General features: G+C 38.9%; 1 protein-coding gene across 6 annotated transcripts in view; it reads left to right on the top strand.

The window, feature by feature from the left end:
* The window catches only part of FAM120C (family with sequence similarity 120 member C), a 138,742-nt gene that overhangs the window by 12,319 nt on the left and 103,099 nt on the right, over positions 1-23,324 (top strand). For all 6 annotated transcript variants that reach the window (XM_082609088.1, XM_082609086.1, XM_082609087.1 and 3 more), the window contains exons 2-4: positions 14,969-15,215; positions 16,467-16,549; positions 21,022-21,150. In XM_082609088.1, the coding sequence (XP_082465214.1) occupies positions 14,969-15,215; positions 16,467-16,549; positions 21,022-21,150 (459 nt within the window). The remainder of the gene's footprint in view (positions 1-14,968; positions 15,216-16,466; positions 16,550-21,021; positions 21,151-23,324) is intronic.

The following is a 23,324-nucleotide window of genomic DNA, read 5'->3' as shown; positions in this document are numbered from 1 at the left end:
TAGGCCTTGCAGTTGAAATATAAACCATCCATATTTCTATTGCTAAAGCAGACTTACACATCCTCCCCTTGACTTTTTTTATAAAGTGATGCTTCCTTGTCGTCTCTGATTTCCTTTTCTTTGGAATTGAGAACAGGTGGAGAAAGTGGACCACATAGCCCTGCCTGAGTCAGACAACAGTTTGATGTATTTAACATGGTACATGGGAGCAAAGCTAGCATCCCAGCGGCATTTGGAATGACCTGGAGGAAGTTGTATTGCAGAGGTCAGAAAGCGGTATTGCCTCTGGATTAAGCTCTCTGTGGTCAGGCAGGATTCTAGAGACCCAGATGGGTATAATACTGTCACTGCACTAGCAGGCTTACAATCTAGATATTCTTTATGGCCCTGTGCCTATCGTGAAATATTAATCACTAGAATGTCAGCTCCATGAGGACAGGAATTTGGGGCTCTTGTTCACTATTGTATCTTCACATCTAGATCAGTGCCTGGCATGTATCAGTGCCTGATTCATTAAATATTGGTTGAAAGTCTAAATGGTTCATTGATTCCCTATGTTCCATGCACTGGAGGTATAGCAGTAAACAAAACAGACCAAGAAATCCTGGCCTTCTTGGAGCTACATTCTAGTGATAAATACTTATAGTTGTTTTTAATAGAAAATGTTCTTTAATAAAATATTTTCTGAAAGACCCAAAATATAAAATAGATAAAATGGAGAATATGAGCTCACACTGAAGAGAAAATAGGAGTACCGGGCTTCCCTGGTGGCACAGTGGTTGAGAGTCCGCCTGCTGATGCAGGGGACGTGGGTTCATGCCCCGGTCCGGGAGGATCCCACATGCCGCGGAGCGGCTGGGCCTGTGAGCCATGGCCGTTGAGCCTGCACATCCGGAGCCTGTGCTCCGCAACAGGAGAGGCCACAACAGTGAGAGGCCCGCGTACCGCAAAAACCAACCAAACAAAAAAGGAGTACCTGTCCTGTCTGGTTATTTGGTCCAATTCTCCATAATCCTGGTTTGGGAAGCATAGTTTGAAAGCCAGTGCTGTAGACTACTACATGTGATTGGAAATGAGACATTAAACTTTTCTCAGGGAACTGTTTTCCCTTGAGTTTTATAAATAGGTGTTGCTTCTTCTAGAAAGCATTACCTCACTGACTGGCTAGATGCCTTTCTTCTGTGTTCCCATGGTACACAGAGGTGCTTATATTTTCTCATGTTTAAGTGGCCTACTCTGTGCTGTCTGCATCCTGGCATTTAGTAGTCCCTCAATTCATATTTGTTGGACTGAACAGTAAGCCAGCAATTAAAAGCTATAGGTAGTTGTTCAGGATCTCAACTCCTACTTTCTTTAAAGCTCAAATGTGCTCCTTTTCTGATTTGTTGTTTGCATATGTTGCTGCTTAATCTCACCTAAATAATTTTAGTCTCCTGGAAAATTGCAAGGTTAACAACTGAACTGGACCAATTAGGGCCAGGAACTCATTCTGCTTCAGAGGGTAGCAGTCATCATAGATGTGGAAATGGAGCCAGGGTGCTCAGCTATTCTGAGGGGCATTGTGGCTGGAAGGCTTTTTCCTTGCCTTGGTCAGGATTTAATTGCCATCAGTCATTCTAGATTGTATTTTGCTAGGAATAAATAGTCATGCTGTGTGATCCGACTAGAGAGCAGTGTTTCTTAAACTTGCCTTCCATCATGACAATCACCCGGGGTTCTTGGAAGCAACCTAAGTATCTCTTGTTGGATGAGTGGGTAAAGAAAATGTGGTATATTCATACAATGGAATATCAAGGAAATCCTGCCATTTGGGACAACATGGATGAACCTGGAGAACTTTATGCTGAGTGAAACGAGCCAGACTCCAAAGGACAAACACTTCATGATACTCTTATGTGAGGAATCTAAAATTGTCAAACTCTTAGAAGCAGAGAGTAGAATGGTGCTTGCCAGGAGCTGGTGGGAAGGGGAAATGGGGAGGTTTTAGTCAAAGAGTATAAAATTTTGGTTATACAAGATAAATAAGTCCTAGAGATCTACTGCACAGCATAGTGCCTATATTGTATTGTATACTGAAAAATTTGCTAAGAGAGTAGATCTTGTGTTCTTATCACAAGAAATGATGATAGAGGCAGGAGGAAACTTTTGGAGGTAATAGATATGTTTCTGGTGTAGACTGTGGTAATGATATTTACCTCTAAACTCATCAAACTGTATACGTTAATTATGTGCAGCTTTTTGTATGTCAATAAACCTCAATAAGTTGGTTTAAAAAAACACATTCCCAGCCTAGCCTTAGACATGCGAATCAGACTCTTCAGGGGAGAGGCCTGGAATAGCAGTTACCTCCAGGGAATGGGGATAAGAGAGCTATTACCTCTCACTGTACACCCTTCTGTATTCTTGAATTTTTTTTAACCTGGAATATGTTCTGCTTTTATTCAGTGGTAATTCCTCTTTTAAATAAGTATTGCAATTCATGGTACAAAAATTCAAAATATACAAAAAGATAATATGTCCAGAAAAAAAAACCAACTCTCTTCCACTCTTGACCCTAGCCACCAGTTTCTCCTCCTCAGAGATGATCAGTATTATCAGTTTGTTGTGTATTCTTCCAGAGAGACTATGCATATAAAGCAAATATATATAACTGTACATATAAATACATTGTATATATACATACATATTATATACACACAAATATACCTTTAAAAACCACAAATGATAGTATACTATTTACATAATATTCTATACTTTGCTATTATCATTTAATATATCATGCTGATTTTTCCATTTGAGTATGCAGAGGTTTGTCCTTATTTTTCACAGTTCCATCCTATTCCATTGCATGCATATGTTATAATTTATATAATTAGTCCTTTAATTAGATTGTTTCCAGTTTTCAGCTAGAACAAATAATGCTGCAGTGAATAATTTGTACAACTGCAATGCCATTGCTTATATTTCAGCACTGGCTTTGTTGTTCCAAGTGCTTTAAATATCTAAAATAAATCCCTAGAAGCAAAATTGCTGAGTCAAAAAGTATGTGCATTTGAACTTTAAAAGATCTCGCCAAAATGTTCTCCCTAGAGATTATACCATTTATACTCCTGCCTTCAATATTTGCAAGCGTGTGTCTCCCTCACCAATACAGTAATTGCTAATCCTATAGGCAAAATACCATGTTTCTGTATTGTTTTAATTTTCGTTTTTCTTATAACAAGTGAATTTGATTATCTTTTTATATGCTTAAGATCTATATTTTTAACTTTTCATTTTATATTGGAGTATAATCGATTAACAATGTTGTGATAGTTTCAGGCATACAGCAAAGTGATTCAGTTATACATATACATGTATCTACTCTTTTTCAAATTCTTTTCCCGTTTAGGTAGTTACATAATATTGAGCAGAGGTCCCTGTGCTATACAGTAGCTCCTTGTTTGTTATCCTTTTTTTTTTTTTTTGGCCATGCAGCGTGTGGGATCTTAGTTCCCCAAACATGGATCGAACCCGTGACCCCTGCAGTGGAAGCGGGGAGTCTTAACCACTGGACTGCCACGGATGTCCCCAGTCTTCTTTTATAAGGACACTTGTCATTAGATCAGAATGATCTTGTGTCAAGATCTTTACCTTAATTGCATCAGCAAAGACCCTAATTTCAAATAAATTCACATTCTGAGGTTCTAGATGGATATATCTTTTAAATTTATTTATTTATCTATTTTTGCCTGCGTTCGGTCTTCGTTGCTGCACACGAGCTTTCTCTAGTTGCGGCGAGCGGGGGCTGCTCTTCATTGTGGTGCGCAGGCTTCTCACTGCGGTGGCTTCTCTTGTTGCAGAGCATGGACTCTAGGCGCACAGGCTTCAGTAGTTGTAGCACATGGGCTCAGTAGTTGTGGCTCATAGGCTTAGTTGCTCCACGGCATGTGAGATCTTTCCGGACCAGGGCTAGAACCCGTGTCCCTTGCATTGGCAAGCAGACTCTTAACCACTGTGCCACCAGGGAAGTCCCTCAATTTTAAATGTAGCTGTGTGTATGTGTCAATCCCAAATTCCCTAACTATCCCTTCCCCCCACCCTTTCCCCCTGGTAACCATAAGTTTGTTCTCTAAGTCTGTGAATCTGTTTCTGTTTTGTCAGTAAGTACATTTGTATCATTTCCTTTTAGATTCTGCTTATAAGCGATATATGATATTTCTCTTTGTCTGGCTTACTTCACTCATTATGACAATCCCTAGGTCTGTCCATGTTGCTGCAAATTGCATTACTGCATTCATTTTAATGGCTGAGTAATATTCCCTTGTATATATGTACCACATCTTCTTTATCCATTCCTCTGTCGATGGACATTTAGGTTGTTTCCATGTCTTGGCTATTGTAAACAGCACTGCAATGGACACTGGGGTGCATGTATCCTTTCAAACCACGTTTTTCTCCAGATATATGCCGAGGAGTGGGATTGCTGGATCATATGGTAGCTCTATTTTTAGTTTTAGGGTTTTTTTTGTTTTTTTTTTTTTTTGCGGCACGCGGGCCTCTCACTGTTGTGGCCTCTCCTGTTGCGGAGCACAGGCTCCGGATGTGCAGACTCAGCGGCCATGGCTCACAGGCCTAGCCGCTCCACGGCATGTGGGATCTTCCCGGACCGGGGCATGAACCGGTGTCCCCTGCATCGGCAGGTGGACTCTCAACCACTGCGCCACCAGGGAAGCCCTATTTTTAGTTTTTTAAGGAACCTCCGTACTGTTCTCCATAGTGGCTGCACCAATTTACATTCCCACCAACAGTGTAGGAGGGTTCCCGTCTCTGCACACCTGCTCCAGCATTTATTGTTTGTGGATTTTTGGATGATAGCCATTTTGACTGGTGATATCTTATTGTAGTTTTGATTTGCATTTCTCTAATAATTAGCGATGTTGAACATCTTTTCATGTGCCTCTTGGTCATCTGTATGTCTTCTTTGGAGAAATGTCTATTTAGGTCTTCTGCCCATTTTTGGATTGGGTTGTTTGTTTTGATGATATTAAGCTGCTGTTTGTAAATTTTGGAGACTAATCCCTTGTTAGTCACATCATTTGCAAATATTTTCTCCCCATCTGAGTGTTGCCTTTTCGTTTTGTTTATGGTTTCCTTTGCTGTGCAAAGCTTGGAAGTTTAATTAGCTCCCACTTGTTAATTTTTGTTTTTATTGCCATCACTGTGGGAGACGGATTGAAAAAAAATATTGCTGTGATTTATGTCAGTGTTCTGCCTCTGTTTTCATCCAAGAGTTTTCTAGTGTCCAGTCTCGCATTTAGGTCTTTAATCCATTTTGAGTTTATTTTTGTGTATGGTGTTAGGGAGTGTTCTAAATTCACTTTTTTACGTGTAGCTGTCCAGTTTTCCCAGCACCATTTGTTGAAGAGACTGTCTTTCCACCATTGTATAGTTTGGCCTCCTTTGTCATAGATTAATTGACCATAGGTGCGTGGGTTTATTTCTGGGCTTTCTATCCTGTTCTATTGATCTATATATCTGTTTTTGTGCCAGTACCATACTGTCTTGATTACTGTAGCTTTGTAGTATAGTCTGAAGTCAGGGAGCCTGATTCCTCCAGCTCCATTTTTCTTTCTCAAGATTGCTTTGGCTATTCAGTGTCTTTTGTGTCTCCATACAGATTTTAATGTTTTTTGTTCTAGTTCTGTGAAAAATGCCATTGGAAATTTGACAGGGATTGCATTAAATCTGTAGATTGCCTTGGTAGTATAGTCATTTTGACAATATTAATTCTTCCAATCCAAGAACATGGTATATCTTTTCATCTGTTTGTGTTGTCTTTGATTTCCTTCATCAGCTTCTTATAGTTTTTGGAGTACAGGTCTTTTGTTTCCTTAGGTAGGTTTACTCCTAGGTATTTTATTCTTTTTGATGTGATGGTACATGGGGTTGTTTCTTGAATTTTTCTTTCTGATCTTTCATTGTTAGTGTATAGGAATGCAGCAGATTTCTGTGTATTAATTTTGTAACTTGCAACTTTACCTAATTCATTGATGACCTCTAGTAGTTTTTTGGTAGCATCTTTAGGATATTCTATGTATAGTATCATGTCATCTACAAACAGTGACAGTCTAACTTCTTGAAAATCCTTGCATCCCTGGGATAAATCCCACTTGATCATGGTGTATGATCCTTTTCATGTATTGTTGGATTCGGATTGCTAGTACTTTGTTGAGGATTTTTGCATCTATGTTCTTCATAGATGATACCTATAATTTTCTTTCTTTGTGGTATCTTTGTCTGGTTTTGGTATCAGGGTGATGGTAGCCTCACAGGATGAGTTTGGGAGTTTTCCTTCCTCTGCAGTTTTTTGGAACAGTTTCAGAAGGATAGGTGTTAGCTCTCCTCTAAATGTTTGATAGAATTCGCCTGTGAAGCCATCAGGTCCTGGACTTTTGTTTGTTGGGAGTCTTTTAACCACAGTTTCAATTTCAGTGCTTGTGATTTGTCTGTTCATATTTTCTATTTCTTCCTGGTTTAGTCTTGGGAGATTGTACCTTTCTAAGAATTTGTCCATTTCTTCCAGGTTGTCTATTTTATTGGCATACAGTTGTTTGTAGTAGTCACTTACGATCCTTTGTATTTCTGTGGTGTCAGTTTTAACTTCTCCTTTTTCATTTCTAATTTTATTGATCTGAGTCCTTTTCCTTTCTTTTCATTTTTCTTTTTTTTTTCCTTTTATTTGGTTGTGCGGGGTCTTAGTTGCGGCAGGCGGGCTCCTTAGTTACAGCACATGGGCTCCTTTAGTTGAGGCACGTGGGCTCCTTAGTTGTGGATTGCCAACTCCTTATTTGCAGCACGCAGGCTGCTTAGTTGTGGCATGCAAATTCTTAGTTGTGACATGCATGTGGGATCTAGTTCCCTGGCCAGTGATCGAACCCAGGCCTCCTGCATTGGGAACATGGAGTCTTAATCACAGTGCCACCAGGGAACTCCCTCCCTTTTTTTCTTGATGAGTCTGGCTAAAGGTTTATCAATTTTCTTTATCTTTTCAAATAACCATCTTTTAGTTTCATTGAACTTTGCCATTGTTTTCTATGTGTCTATTTCATTTATTTCTGCTCTGATCTTTTAAATTTCTTTCCTTCTACTAACTTCAGGTTTTGTTTGTTTTTCTTTCTCTAGCTGCTTTAGGTGTACCGTTAGGTTGTTTGAGATTTTTCTTGTTTCCTGAGGTAAGATTGTATTGCTGTAAACTTCCTTCTTAGAACTGCTTTTGCTGTATCACATAGGTTTGGATCATTGTGCTTTCATTTTCATTTGTCTCTAGGTATTATTTTATTTCCTCTTTGATTTCTTCAGTGATCCACTGGTTGTTGTTTTTTTAATTCTTTTTAACATCTTTATTGGAGAGTACTTCCTTTACAATGTTGTGTTAGTTGCTGCTGTATAACAAAGTTAATCAGCTATATGTATACATATATCCCCACATTGCCTCCCTCTGGCATCTCCCTCCCACCCTCCCTATCCCACCCTTCTAGGTGGTCACAAAGCATGGAGCTGATCTCCCTGTGCTATGCAGCTGCTTCCCACTAGCTATCTATTTTACATTTGGTAGTGTACGTATGTCAACTGCACTCTCTCACTTCTTCCCAAATTACCCTTCCCCCTCCCCATGTCCTTAGGTCCATTCTGTACCTCCGTGTCTTTATTCCTCTCCTGCCCCTAGTGTCTACAGAACCATTTTTTGTTAGATTCCATATATATGTGTTAGCATATGGTATTTGTTTCTTTTTCTGACTTCTTACACTCTGTATGACAGACTCTAGGTCCATCCACCTCACTACAAATAACTCAATTTCGTTTCCTTTTATGGCTGAGTAATATTCCACTGTATACATGTGCCACATCTTCTTTATCCATTCATCTGTCGATGAACGCTTACGTTGCTTACATGTCCTGGCTATTGTAAATAGTGCTGCAGTGAACAGTGGGGTACATAACTCTCTTTGAATTATGGTTTTCTCAGGGTATATGCCCAGTAGTGGGCTTGCTGGGTCATATGGTAGCTCTATTTGTAGTTTTTTAAGGAACCTCCATACTGTTCTCCATAGTGGCTGTATCAATTCACATTCCCACCAACAGTGCAGGAGGGTTCCCTTTTCTCCACACCCTCTCCAGCATTTATTGTTTGTAGATTTTTTGATGATGACCATTCTGACCAGTGTGAGGTGATACCTCATTGTGGTTTTCATTTGCATGTCTCTAATTATTAGTGATGTTGAGCATCCTTTCATGTGTTTGTTAGCAATCTGTTTCTCTTCTTTGGAGAAATGTCTGTTTAGGTCTTCTGCCCATTTTTGGATTGGGTTGTTTGTTTTTTTGATATTGAGCTGCATGCGCTGCTTGTAAATTTTGAAGGTTAATCCTTTGTCAGTGGCTTTGTTTGCAAATATTTTTTCCCATTCTAAGGGTTCTCATTTCGTCTTGTTTATGGTTTCCTTTCCTGTGCAAAAGCTTTGAAGTTTCATTAGGTCCCATTTGTTTATTTTTGTTTTTATTTCCATTTCTCTAGGAGGTGGCTCAAAGAGGATCTTGCTGTGATTTATGTCATAGAGTGTTCTGCCTATGTTTTCCTCTAAGTGTTTTATAGTGTCTGGCCTTACATTTAGGTCTTTTATACATTTTGAGTTTATTTTTGTGTATGGTTTTAGGGAGTGTTCTAATTTCATTCTTTTACATGTAGCTGTCCAGTTTTCCCAGCACCACTTATTAAGGAGGCTGTCTTTTCTCCATTGTACATTCTTGCCTCCTTTATCAAAGATAAGATGACCATATGTGCCTGGATTTATCTCTGGGCTTTCCATCCTGTTCCCTTGATCTATCTTTCTATTTTTGTGCCAGTACCACACTGTCTTGATTACTGTAGCTTTGTAGTATAGTCTGAAGTCAGGGAGCCTGATTCCTCCAGCTCTATTTTTCCTTCTTAAGATTGCTTTCCTTATTCGGGGTCTTTTTGGTTTCCATTAAAATTGTGAAATTTTTTGTTCTACTTCTGTGAAAAATGCCATTGGTAGTTTGATAGGGATTGCATTGAATCTGTAGATTGCTTTGGGTAGTAGAGTCATTTTCACAATGTTGATTCTTCCAATCCAAGAACATGGTATATCTCTCCATCTGTTTGTATTATCTTTAATTTCTTTCATCAGTTTCTTATAGTTTTCTGCATACAGGTCTTTTGTCTCCTTAGGTAGGTTTATTCCTAGGAATTTTATTCTTTTTGTTGCAGTGGTAAATGGGGGTGTTTTCTTAATTTCACTTTCAGATTTTTCATCACTAGTGTATAGGAATGCAAGTGATTTCAGTGCATTAATTTTCTATCCTGCTCCTTTGCCAAATTCATTGATTAGCTCTAGTAGTTTTCTGGTAGCATCTTTAGGATTCTGTATGTATACTATCATGTCAACTGCAAACAGTGACAGTTTTACTTCTTCTTTTCCGATTTGGGTTCCTTTTATTTCTTTTTCTTCTCTGATTACTGTGGCTAAAAATTCCAAAACTATGTTGAATATAGTGGTGTGAGTGGGCAACCTTGTCTTGTTCCTGATCTTATAGAAAATGGTTTCAGTTTTTCACCATTGAGAACGATGTTGGCTGTGGGTTTGTCATATATGACCTTTATTATGTTGAGCTAAGTTCCCGCTATGCCTACTTTCTGGAGGGGTTTTTTTTTATCATAAATGGGTGTTGAATTTTGTCAAAAGCTTTTTCTCCATCTATTGAGATGATCATGTGTTTTTTCTCCTTAAATTTGTCAATGTGGTGTATCATATTGATTGCTATCCATATATTGAAGAGTCCTTGCATTTCTGGGATAAACCCCACTTGATCAATGTGTATGATCGTTTCAGTGTGCTGTTGGATTCTGTTTGCTAGTATTTTGATGAGGATTTTTGCATCTATGTTCATCAGTGATATTGGCCTTTAGTTTTCTTTTTTTTTTTTGACATCTCTGTCTGATTTTGGTATCAGGGTGATGGTGGCCTCGTAGAATGAGCTTGGGAGTGTTCCTCCCTCTGCTGTATTTTGGAAGAGTTTGAGAATGATAGGTGTTAGCTCTTCTCTAAATGTTTGATAGAATTCGCCTGTGAAGCCACTTGGTCCTGGGCTTTCGTTTGTTGGAAGATTTTTAATCACTGTTTCAGTTTCAGAAAGTTGAATGGTGGTTGCTAGGGGCTGAGGGAGGGGGAAATGGGAATTGTTTAATGGGTATAATGTTTTGGATTTGTAAGATGAAAAAGTTCTGGAGATCTGTCTCAATGTGTGTATCCTTAACACTACTGAACTGTACACTTTGAAAATGGTTAAGGTGGTAAATTTTGTTATGTAATTTTTTTTCACAGTAAAAAACATATTAAGAAAAAGCTAAAATAAAGTATATGAAACGAGAATGACTTAACGTTGATATATGAAACTGATACTGGTATCATGAAGGTTCATTATGCTATTCTCTTTACCTTTTTATTTTACAATTTTCCATAATCAAAATTTTTAAAGTGAGTTAGTGAGCATGGGCTTTGTGTGCAGAATTTGAATCCTAACTCCAGTTTTTAAAAATTGAGATATAATTCAGATACCATAAAATTTGCCATTTTAAAGTATACAGTTCAGTGGTATTTAGTCTGTTCCACAGAGTTGTGGAACTATAACCACTATCAAATTCCAGAACATTTTTATCACCGCAAAAGGAAACCCAGTACCTGCTAGCAGTCATTCTCCAATCCTTCTTCCTCCCAGTCCCTGGCTCTTTCCCATCTCTATGTATTTTCCTATTCTGGACAATTCATTTAAAAGTGTGTTTGGCTGCTTTCACTTTATAATTTTTTCAAGATTAATTCATGTTGTAGCATGAATCAGTACTTCATTTCTTTTTATGGTTGAATAACATTCCCTTGTATGAATATACCATCTTTTGTTTATCTGTTTGTTAGTTGATGGACATTTGGGTTTTTTCCACTTTTGACTGTTACAGATAATCCTGCTATGAACATTCATGTATAAGTTTTTTGTTGTTGTTGTTGTTGTTGTTTTTCTTTTTTGTGGTACGTGGGCCTCTCACTGTTGTGGCCTCTCCCGTTGCGAAGCACAGGCTCCGGACACGCAGGCTCAGCGGCCATGGCTCACGGGCCCATCCGCTCCGTGGCATGTGGGATCTTCCCAGACCAGGGCACGAACCCGTGTCCCCTGCATCGGCAGGCGTGCTCTCAACCACTGCACCACCAGGGAAGCCCCATGTATAAGTTTTTGTGTGAACATGTTTTCAGTCCTCTTGGTTGTGTACCTATGAGTGGAATTACTGGATCATATAATAACCCTATGTTAACCACTTGAAGACCTCCCAGACTGTTTTCCAAAGTGGCTGCACAATTTTACATTTCCACCAGCAATGTATGGAGGATTCCTATTTCTCCATACCCTCGTTATTTTACATTTTAAAAATTATAGCCATCCTAGTATGTGTTAATTGGTTTTCTTATTGTGGTTTTTTGATTGGCATTTCTCTAATAACTAAAGATGTTGAACATCTTTTCACGTGCTTATTGGCTAGCTTCACTTTTTAGCTGTGTGACATTGGTCAAGTTCTTCAACCTCTGAGCCTCGTTGTTCCATCATCTGTAAAAGGGAGGTAATAATGCATCATGATGTTATTGCAAGGTTAATGGACATGAGGTGTACTTGGAACAGTGCCTGGTATATAGTAGGTACTCCGTTGATCCCTAATATTACTTTGCTACTTGAGCTCTAAGTAACCTGCAATCCAGGCAGACTTTTCCCAGTGAATTTTGTACATCAGTTGTTGAAGTCAAATACTGAGATTATGGTGCCCTTTCATTTGCCAGGGCTGCTTTCCTTTTTTACAGCCTCTGTAGGCCTTTCTTTGCTATTCTGTCAGCTCCAGCTCTGTGTCCTTTCTAGTGCTGGTTAGGACCATGGAAGATACACACGAGAGGCAGAAGGAATCTGTGGCCTTAAAACTTGCAGATTATAGTATTGTCAAATTACTTCCTTGACTGTGTCAGCTGTCTCAGTGCTATAAGAGTTAAGAAGAGAGAAATAATGAAAGAATTTATGTAAGAGGTGGTAGCCCTATGGAAAGTATTTGGAACATTGGGAAAGACAGGCAATATGGCAGTCTAGGCAGGGAAACCAAGTGAGCAAAGAAAAGGAAACAGTAATCTTGGAGAAGGGTAGTTAGGAAGTTAGCCTGGTAGGAGTAAGGTGTTGGGGAATTGTGAGGGATTATTTGTGAGATTCTTATTCTATTGTTTTCCATTACTTACCCCAGAATATGTAGTGAAAGAAGTTTTATATCTGGAATCATGAGATTTTTGTTCTAATCTTGGTTCTGCTGCAGATTAGCTAGATAACCATGTCAAGTCATCTATCATTTCTAGGGGGCTAGTTGCTTAAGCAGTAAAATGAGTAATTGGGCATATGTATATCAAATCACCTTGTTGTACACTTTGAATCTCTTATAATTCTATATGCCAATTATATCTCAATAAAGCTAGAACTTTTTTAAAAAATGAGTAATTGGGATAGGTCAATGGTTCTTAATTGGTAGTGTGCATCAGAACCTACTGGAAGCTATTTTGGAATATAGGCATTTGGATCACACTCAGGAAATTGTTTCAGCAGATCTGAGGTGAGGCCCAGATTTTTATATTTTGAAAATGCTTTCCAGATGATTGTGATTTATATTCCTAGTATTATAAGAGCCATTCGATTTGTTAAAGATCACTAGTCCTTGGCTTTCTGGAGTTGAAATCACTTGGATGGTGGCATAATCAGCTTCAGACCAGCTAAAGGTAATGTGCTGTAGCTGAAAGAGCATGGACTTTGGTGTCAGTGTGACCTAGGTCCCTGTTTCCCAGCTCTGTAGCCCTAAACATGCCACTTCTCTGAGCCTCCGTTTCCTCATCAGAACAGTGGGTCTTATAATGCCCACATGGTCAGGCTGTGATGATGAGAGAGAACATATCACACTTAGCACTATGCCTGGTACAAGGTAGATGGATGCCCAATCAGTGACTGGTATGAGAGGTATATGCTGGAAGAAACTGTCACCAGGGGACAGCATAAATCTGTATTCCTACCGTGGCCTATCTGGAGTTAATCGTAACTCTAGACATAAATAGGTTGTGGTGCAAAGTAAGGATTTTTGCTTCCTTTGCCTGGATATCAAATAAATACAGACCTTACTTTGCTATCTGCTTACCAGTGTACCTCCCCCTGTTGTGACTTACTGTGTGACATGGCTACCTACTGTGACTAGACTCTCTTTCCATAGCTTAGAAAAAGCTTAATGTGTTGAAACTCCTGTCAGACTCCAGAAAACTACCATTCCTTTAAAACTTAAATGAAAAAAATAGGTCAGTTGAGTTCAACAAAATTATCAGGGTCTGCAGGCTCTAGAGACAAAAATACAGACTTTGCTCCTTCCAGCTACGTGACCTAGGGATGTAATGTAAAATGGGGATAATAATAATAGTTAGGGCCTCATAAGATTGTTTTGAGTATTAAATGAGTTAATGCATGTAAAGTAATTGGAACCTTGCTTAGCACATAGTACATGTTCAGTATCTGTTAGTAATTATTATTCATATTACTATGCACCAGATCTTATGTGGGAGCCAGGAATACAGAGATTATAAATAAAGTTTCTGCAGTCAAGGAACTTACTGTGGCCGAACCAGTATGCAGATCATTTCGGTATGCTTTATGTACAGCAATAGACACGTGCACAGGAGGGGCACTTAACAGTCTGCCTCTATTACATTAAAAATAGTGCTCTCTAGGAAGAAGTTTGGTACAATGGAAAGTGTGCATTCTGGAGTCAGATCAGCTTGGGTTTGAATCCTGTATATACTTACTCAGTATGCAACTTTAGGGGCAGCCAACCTCTCGCAGCCTTAGTTTTTCCATTTCTAAAATAAGGTGAAGTTTCTGACTTCTAACTTTTGGAAATGCCCTCCCTATTTGGGTGCCCTGTGGTCTAACCTGCTCCTAAGAGAGAAAGCAGGGATTTTTTTTTTTAAAGAGATGAACCTAGATTTAGATTCTAGCTATATGTCATTTAACCTTTCTGTGTCTATTTCCACTTGTAAGTTTTTTTAAATTATTATTATTATTATTTTATATTTATTTATTTATTGGCTGCTTTGGGTCTTCGTTGCTGTGCGCGGGCTTTCTCTAGTTGCGGCGAGCGGGTCTACTCTTCGTTGTGGTGCGTGGGCTTCTCACTGCGGTGGCTTCTCGTGGAGCACGGGCTCTAGGCGTGCGGGCTTCAGTAGTTGTGGCACGCGGGTTCTAGAGCGCAGGCTCAGTAGTTGTGGCGCACGGGCTCAGTTGCTCTGCGGCATGTGGGATCTTCCCAGACCAGGGCTCGAACCCGGGTCCCCTACATTGGCAGGCAGATTCTTAACCACTGCACCACCAGGAAGTCCCTCCACCTGTAAGTTTTTTCATCCATATCTACCTTGTCCATGGTTGTTCTGATGATGAGATAATGTATGTAAAGCACATATGGTGTATAGATAATGTATGTAAAGCACATATGGTGCTGAGCAATATATAATATCTTTACTATCTTTCTAACAAAGTTCTCCTGTTATTGTTTAAAGTAAAAACTTAAATAATGTAAGCCATGTTAATTTCAGTATTCTTTTAAAGAACCTCGGGCCATAGTTTCATGCAAGGAGTCATAAAAGACTGGACATTGAATGAACGCATCAATAATGCTGCCTGTGTTTACAGGAATAATCAAGTTCTAGGGTAGGAGAGGCTTTTTTTTAAGAGTATTTTGTTCAGCCTCATATAATCTTAAATTTCAACAAACTATAAAATTCAGTTACTAACCTTCCTGATTTCTAATCAAATACAGGTCAGCTTCTGTTGCATGATGTGTTCTTCTCTTCTTCCCTCCTAGGTCTTTCAGAGCCTTGAAGACCACCATTTGGAAGTGGTGGCTTTTTTCAGGGAAAATGGCTTCCATGGCCTTCTTGCCCATGACTCCGAGTATGCTCTCTACAATATTCCCTCTTACTATAGTTCCCATGCTCTGAAGCTGAGCTGGAATGGGAAGAACCTTACTACCAACCAGTTCCTGATGCAGGAGGTGGCCAAGCAGCTGGGCCTGAAGCGGATGAATTTTCCCATATTTGCTGCATTGCTAGGTAGGTGGTCCAAAGAACAGACTCCAGTGATTGTTAAAGTTTCCTCTTGCAGTGTTAAGAGATGAAGATTAGAGTGATTTAGGTTATCATTGTTGGATTTATCTTCTGAAATTCTGCATGCCGAACACTGTGCTTTTGGGCTTCTTACTAGAAACTCAGCATGTTTGTCTTATAAATTAATACAGGATATTCCAGAACATTATTTTGGTTCTTATAAAACTTTTTCTTTAGTTACATTCTATAAGTATTTTATGCAAAGTACCATCTCAGGCCAAATATCTTACTAGCCCTAGACAACTTTGGTTTCCCACTCAGAGCATTAGCATTTCTTACCCACTGTCTAAATTTAGGTCAAGAACACAAATCATTCTGTATGTTTTTCTTTTTTTTCTGTTGTGCTAACATTTTATTATGAAAATTCCCCAAAGTACAGCAAAATTAAAAGAATTTTGCTGTGAAAATCCTATATCTACCACCTCTATTCTGCCATTAACATTTTACTATACTTGCTTTATCATATATCTGTCCATTCTATCCATCATCAATTTTTCTTTTAAAGGAGTATTTCAAAGTAAATTGCAGAGTGTTGATTATGTTTCGCGTTGGTTTTCCAAGTACTGACAGCATGAAGGTTAATATCTTGTCTCAGGTGTGACCTCTGTTTATAATCCCAAAGGATTTGAGCTTGGATAATCTAGTGGAGTCAGCACAAGTTTTGGAATTAGGCCTTGGACAAATCACTGAAGTTACACCTTCCTGGTTTCAGTTTCCTCATCTGTGAAATGGAATAATAATACTTCACAGTGCTATTGATAAGATTAAATGAAATATGATATATAAAATGCCCACCACTTAGTAGCAGCCAGTAATTGGTGGCTGTTATTATAAAAGGCAGCATGACTGGGTGATAGAAAATAGCATGGACTTTGGAGTCAGACATTCCTAGCTTCTTATCCTGGTGTGGGCACTTATTAGATGTGGCACCTTGGGCAAAGTCACCAGACTTGCTCAAACCTCAGTTTCCTTATCTATAAACTGGAGGTAATAATATTTACACAGTTATTATAAAGATGATACACATAATGCATGTGAAACATAGTAGGTAATCAAACATAGTTACTGTAGTTGTTACATTAAGAATATAGACCTATGTGAATTATTTGATTGTTTTCTCTCCCAGAAGTCCTTTCATGGCCTGGAGGTTCTAAGAAAACATTTGTACAGTCAATAAATGACAAATATACTTTATAGGTAACCACATTCTCCCAGATGAGGACCTGGCTGCTTTTCACTGGAGCCTCTTGGGACCAGAACATCCCCTTGCATCACTTAAGGTAACGTGACCCATTTCCTGCCTGTACATCCATGCCTAGAGGACATCAGGTTTTGATTGGAGTTTTGGTAGAATAAATATCTTTCATTAGGCTTAAAATATTTCAGACACTTACAGACAAAAACTTTATAATTATGATCAATACCCTTAAAAAGGAAAAACTCAGTTTTCTACCTAATGTGTAGGGAAAAATCCAGTTATTCCCTCCTAGGTCTTTCTTTCCTGTTTCTCCTTTACTCCCATACTACTACCGCACTCACACAGAACACTTCACTTCTGACACTTCTGGTCACTAAACATGTGGGGGTTTTTCCCTGCACCAAACAGTTTTCTGTGACACCAGCTGGGTGTCCTACAATTTAACTCAATTCTAACACTATCTACCTGAAGATAGTGTCAGATCACACAAGTTAAGGGCTCAGTTCCACAAGACTGCCCCCCCCCACTTCAGACAACAGTCGCAAGCCCAGGTTATCACCTGTGCTTCCGACCAACCAACTAACTATAGATTAGAGGTTCCAATGACCCCCTTCTCAGGTTCAATTAATTTGTTAAAGCACCTCATAGAACTCAGGGAAATACTTACTTACATATATCACTTTATTAAAGGATATGATAAAGGATGGAGATGAACAACTAGATGAAGAGATACATAGGGTGAGGTCTGGGAGGATCCCAAGCACAGGAGCCTATGTCCCCATGGAGTTGGGGTACATCACCCTCCTGGTACATGGATGTGTTCACCAACCTGGAAGCTCTCCAAAACCTGTACTTTTGGGATTTTATGGAGGCTTCATCATGTAGTCATGATTGATCATTAACTCCATTTTTAGCCCTTCTCCCTTCTCTAGACAATGGGGGTGAGGCTGAAAATTCCAAGCTTCTAATCATGGCTTGGTCTTACCAGTGACCAGCCCTCATCCAGGAGCTCACCCAGAGTCACCTCATTAGAGGAAGAGATGCTCCTAGTGCTCTTACCACTTAGGAAATTACAAGGGTTTTAGGTGCTCTATGCCAATAACTGGGGGCAGAGAACAATGTATATTTTCTATTATCTCACACCCTTATTATCTTAAGGATTCATACGAACCTATGAAGAAAAATACTAATACCCCAATAAATGAAGTAATGAGCAAAGGACAGAAGCAGACAATTCACAAAAGAGGAACTAGAGTGGCCAATAATATGAGTGGATGTTAAACCTCACTGGTGATCAGAGTTGCAAATTAAATGAGCAGTGTGTTTTTTTTTTAACCTAAGGGTTTAGCAAATATTGAAAAATTAGTCTACCCGCTCCTATTGAGGCTGTGTTGAGACTGATGCTCTCATACACTTCTGGAGGTAGTGTAAGTTGTTGGTGGTATTATATTTCCCTAGTTCTTTCAGTCTCCTAGACGACTATTTCCCACCTTTTCCTCTCTCCTTAAGCCTCTAATGCTCCCTCCTCCCTGCTCACTCTCAGCTCATGACTTGGCTTCCTGTTTCACTGAGAAAATTGAAGCAATGGGAAGAGAACTTACACCAGTTCCCACACTTTCATCTTCTCACCTGCATGCTTTACCCGCCTCAGATGACCTGTCCATGTTCCTGTCTAAGGCCAACCCCTCTACTCTTATGCTGGATCCATCCCCCATTGCTAACTTTTTTTTAATATAAATTGATTTATTTATTTTTGGGTCTTCGTTGCTGTGCACGGGCTTTCTCTAGTTGCGGCAAGCGGGGGCTACTCTTCGTTGTGGTGCGCAGGCTTCTCATTGCAGTGGCTTCTCTTGTTGCGGAGCATGGGCTCTAGGCACGCGGGCTTCAGTAGCTGTGGCACACGGGCTCAGTAGTTGTGGCTCGCGGACTGTAGAGCACAGGCTCAGTCGTTGTGGCGCACGGGCTTAGTTGCTCTGCGGCATGTGGGATCTTCCCGGACCAGGGCTTGAACCCGTGTCCCCTGCATTGGCAGGTGGATTCTTAACCACTGCACCACCAGGGGAGTCCCCCGCACTGATAACTTAAGGGCATCACTTCAGCAGTTCTCCCCTCTTTCTCCCACATCATCAGTTTCCCTCTCTTATTGGCTCATTCCCATCAGATGCATAAGCATGCATAAGCCATCTTAAAAAATAAAACAAAACCTGCTCTTGACTTCACTCCCTCCACCCAAGCTACTGCTCCATATTTCTTCTTCCCTTACAGCAGACTCTTCTAGAGAGTTGTCTAGGCTTGAGCTGTTTACTCTCCCCTTTCCGTGTTCTGTCTTCAATTTGCTTTGCTGAAATTGCTCTCAACAAAGTCACCATGACCATGATGTTAATAAATCCAATGGCCAGGTCTCAGTTTTCATCTTACTTGACCAGTCAGCAGCATATGACCCAGTTGCTCACTCACTCTCTCTTTCTTAGAACATGTTCTTCACTCGGCTTTAAGGACACCACTCTCTTGTAGTTTCCTACCTACTTCACTGGCTGCTGCTTCTATCTCCTTTGCTGTTTCCTTGTCTTGTCTATTCCTTAACTTTGGAGTGTCCCAGAGCTCTATCCTCAGTCCCTTCTCTTTTCTATCCACACGTGCTGCCTTGGTGATTGATCTCATCTAGTCTCGTGACTTTAAATACCATCTATCTGTCCACTGATGAGTCCTAAATGTATGTCTCCAGCTTTGACCTCCCCTTTGAACTCCAGCTTCTAATATCTAATGGCCTACTAAATATCTCAAAGAAACATCTCCAAATGGAAACTCCTGATCTTTCCCTTAAACCTCTTCCTTCCACAGCCTTCACTAATTTTCATTAATGGCAACCTCATCCTTCCAGTTGCTCAGCCTAAAAGCCTTGGAGTCATCCTTGACTTCTCTCTTTCTCATGCTCCATATCCCCTCTTGTCAGCAAATACCATCAGTTCTTCCTTCAGAATATATCCACTTCTCACCATTTTCACAGCTACTACCTTGGTGAAGCCACCATTCTTGCCTGGATTATTATAACACTTTACTAACTGTTGGTCTTCTGCTTGCACTCTTTCTTACTCCGCCCCCTGGCCCCAAATCTATTCCTAATACAACAGCCAGAGTCATTTTAAAACCTGACTCCGATCATGTCACTTCTCTTTTCAAAATTCTCCAATGGCTCTTTATCTCACTCACCTAATCTTTACCATGGCCTACAAAGCCCTGTACTGTCTGGCCCTCTGGTACAGCTCTGATCTCATCTTCCCTTTTCTTTTGCTCATAGAACCTTTGCACTCACCATTCCCTCTACTTGGAATGCATTTTCCTCCCACATAGATATTTCCTCACTCCTATAGGTTCTCTCAAATGTTCTTTTCTCAGAGTGACCTTTCCTGACACCCTATTTAAAATTACATGCCCCGCCCCACACACAGTTGCATTCCCTACCCCCTTCTCTGCTGAGATTTTCTCCATAGCACTTAACTACATCTAGCACACTATATGTTTTACTTATTCTGTTTGTTTGACTCCCCTTACCCCGTCCCAACACACCTACCCTAGAATTTAAGCTCCCTTGAGGGCAGGGAGTTTTGTCTATCTTGTTCACTGCTGTATCCCTGATGCCTAGGACAGTGCCTGGCACACAGTAGGCAGTAAATATTTGTTGAAGGAAGGAATTATTACTTGGCTGAATAATTTATATAAAAAGCCTTTAAGAAGTTTATAGCCTTTTACTCAGTAATTACCATTCTAGGAAGCTCGTAATTAAATAATTGGAAGGTGGACAACAAATCATACCTACATTTCATCACAGCATTTAAAAAACCCTTATTTAAAAAAAATTCAAGCATCACAAATGTAGAAAAAATAATATAATAATATAGTCAACCGTCACTATAACATCTTCTAGATCCAACAGTTATTAAGATGTGGCCACACTTGCTGGGTTTTGTTGTTGTTGTTGTTGCTGTTACTAATGTATTTTAAAACAAATGCCAGACCTTAAGTCATTTCGCTGTCACGTTCTTTGATATGCATCTCTAAAACATATAGACATTTTCTTACATAAGCACAATGCCATTATTACTCTTAACAAAATTAATGATAATTCCTTGGTATCATCTTAATATCTAGTCCATTTTTAGATTTTCCTGATTGTCTCACAAAGGCCTTTTTGTGGTTAGTTCAAATCAGGATCCAAACATGGTCCGCACATTACAACATTACCTTTAATAGCAAAAATTTGGAGGCAGCCAAAATGTATCATGAGAGAAAACTGATTAATTATGGCAGTGTCATAAAACAGTGGTTATCTTTGTAGTGGGATAATTGCTGCTATGGTTTTGTCTTTCTTTATACTCTTCAATCTTGGTTCCAAGTGTTCTGTACTGAAAATTAGGGGGAAGACTAAAGAAAAGATTTTAACTGTCTCTCAGTGAATTAACTGAATTTGAATTCTGTATCTCACCCCTATCTCACCCTTTTTCTTAGTGACCCATCTTTGATATCAGTGTGCCTGGCTTATCTTCCTTCTTCTAGGTCAGAGCTCATCAGCTGGTTCTTCCTCCCTGTGATGTGGTAATCAAGGCTGTTTCTGAGTATGTTAGTTCCATCAAAGACCCCTCAAACCTGGATGTGGTTGGGAAGGATGTTTTCAAACAGTCTCAGGTGAGCTAGCCTCCCCCTTCCTAAAAATGGCCAGTTTTCTTACCTTCACAAATACCACCAGCAGATCTGATCTTTTTTGTGCTGCCTACCTCCTCTCCTCCTAGCTGCTTATCTTCTCTCTGCTTATAGACTGGAGCCCCAAAGTTTCTTTTAGAAAACATCACTAGGCCTGGATTTAAAGGATTCTTTACCTTTTTTCCACTGATTATTAAAGTTATATAAGCTCATCCTAGAAGATTTAGAAAATGTCACTTATGATCTCATTAACCAGAAACAACTTCTATAGTTATCACTCTGGCATATATCCTTCCCTTTTTTCTTTTTTTGTTTCAGTGTATATTTTAATGTAAAGGAGGTCTTGCTTATTGGAGGATAATGGATACTGAAAAAGACTACTTAAGTAGGTCCAGTTAAAACAAGAATCAATGTTTCATCGTTAATAGTGAAAAAGGGGCTCAACTGGGATTTTGTCTTGTGAAATGAAACTAAAAGTTAGGAAAATAAGTTAGTTTTATTTTTAAAAATTTCATTTATATTTATACTCTGGGTTTTTCAGTTTTATTTTTTAAATTAACATACAATAAAACTCACTTTTGCATCTGTGTGTAGGTAGTTATACGAATTTTTAACACATGTATAGATTTATGTAGCCAACATCACAATCAGGATCAGAACAGTTGAACCACCCCCCAAATTTCTCATGCTTTCCCTTTGCAATCACATCCAAACTCATCCCTAATCCATGGAAACTACCAATCTATTCTCTGTCATAGTTATATCTTTTAGAGAATAGCATGTAAACGGAATCATAGAGTATGTAATCTTTTGAGAATGGCATTTTGCATTCAACATAATGCCTTTGAGATTGTTCTAAATTGTTGCATGTTGCTTGTATGGATAATTCATTCCTTTTTATTGCCAAGTAGTATACATTGTGTGGCTATACCACAGTTTGTTTATGCATTCACCCTTAGAGGATATTTGAGTTGTTTCCAATTTTTGGTGGTTTGAATAGAGCTTCTATAAACATTTCTGTACAGGTTTTTGTATGAACATAAGTTTTCATTTCCCTACTGTAAATACCTAGCAATGGGATTTCTGGGCCGTATGGTAAGTATATGTTTAACTGTAACTTTATAAGACTCTGCCAAACCGTTTTCCAGAGTGGCTATTCCATTCCTTACCAGCACTTGTTATTGTTGGTATTGTTATTGTTACTATTAGTCATTCTAACAGCTATGTAGTGGTAGTTCATCATAATTTTAATTTGCATTTCTCAAATGACTAATGACGAACATTTTTTTTTCTTGTGCTTATTTACCATCCATATATCCTTTTTGGTGAATGGTCTGTTCATGAACAGTCTTTTGCCCATTTTTTAACTGGGTTGTTTGATTACTTACTGTTGAGTTTCGAGAGTTCTTTATATATTCTGCATACTAGACTTTTTGTCAGATATCTGGTTTGCAAGTATTTTCTCCCAGTCTGTAGTTTGTCTTTACATTCTTTTAACAGTGTCTTTTGCAAAGCGAAAGTTTTCAATTTTTATTAATTTTTAACTTTTATGCTTCATGCTTTTGGTGTCATGTCTAAGAACTCTTTGCCTAACTGCAGGCACAACAATATTGTCCTGTTTTCTTCTAAGAACTATATAGTTTTACATTTTACATTTAGAACAAATCATCCATTTTGAGTTCATATTTTTAGAAGTGTGAGGTGTTTTGTTTTGTTTTTGCATATGGATGTTCAATTGTTTCAACAAAGTTTGGTGAAAAGACTCTTCTTTCTCCATTGAATCGCCTTTGTCAAAAATCAGTTGTCTGTATTTGTGTGGATGTATTTCTGGACTGTATTCTGTTCAGTTGTCCTATGTATCTATCTCTTTTGAAATAGCACACTGTTTTGAATCCTGTAGCTCTATGGTAAGTCTTAAGATTGGGTAGTGATTCCTCTAATTTTATTCTTCTTTTTCAAAATTATTTTGTCTATTTAAGTTCATTTTCCTTTCCATATACATTTTAGAATAATATTGTCTATATCTACAAAAAATCCTGGTGGGTTTTAATTGGAATTCCTTTAAATATATACATGAATTTGGTGAGTCTTCAAATCCATGAATATGATATGCCTCTGCATTGATTTAGGTTGTCTTTGATTTAGTTCATCAGTGCTTT

This window comes from Mesoplodon mirus (genome assembly GCF_964341445.2).
Source record: "Mesoplodon mirus genome assembly, chromosome: X".
NCBI lineage: Eukaryota > Metazoa > Chordata > Mammalia > Artiodactyla > Ziphiidae > Mesoplodon > Mesoplodon mirus.
This window is presented reverse-complemented; position numbering and strand designations above follow the sequence as displayed.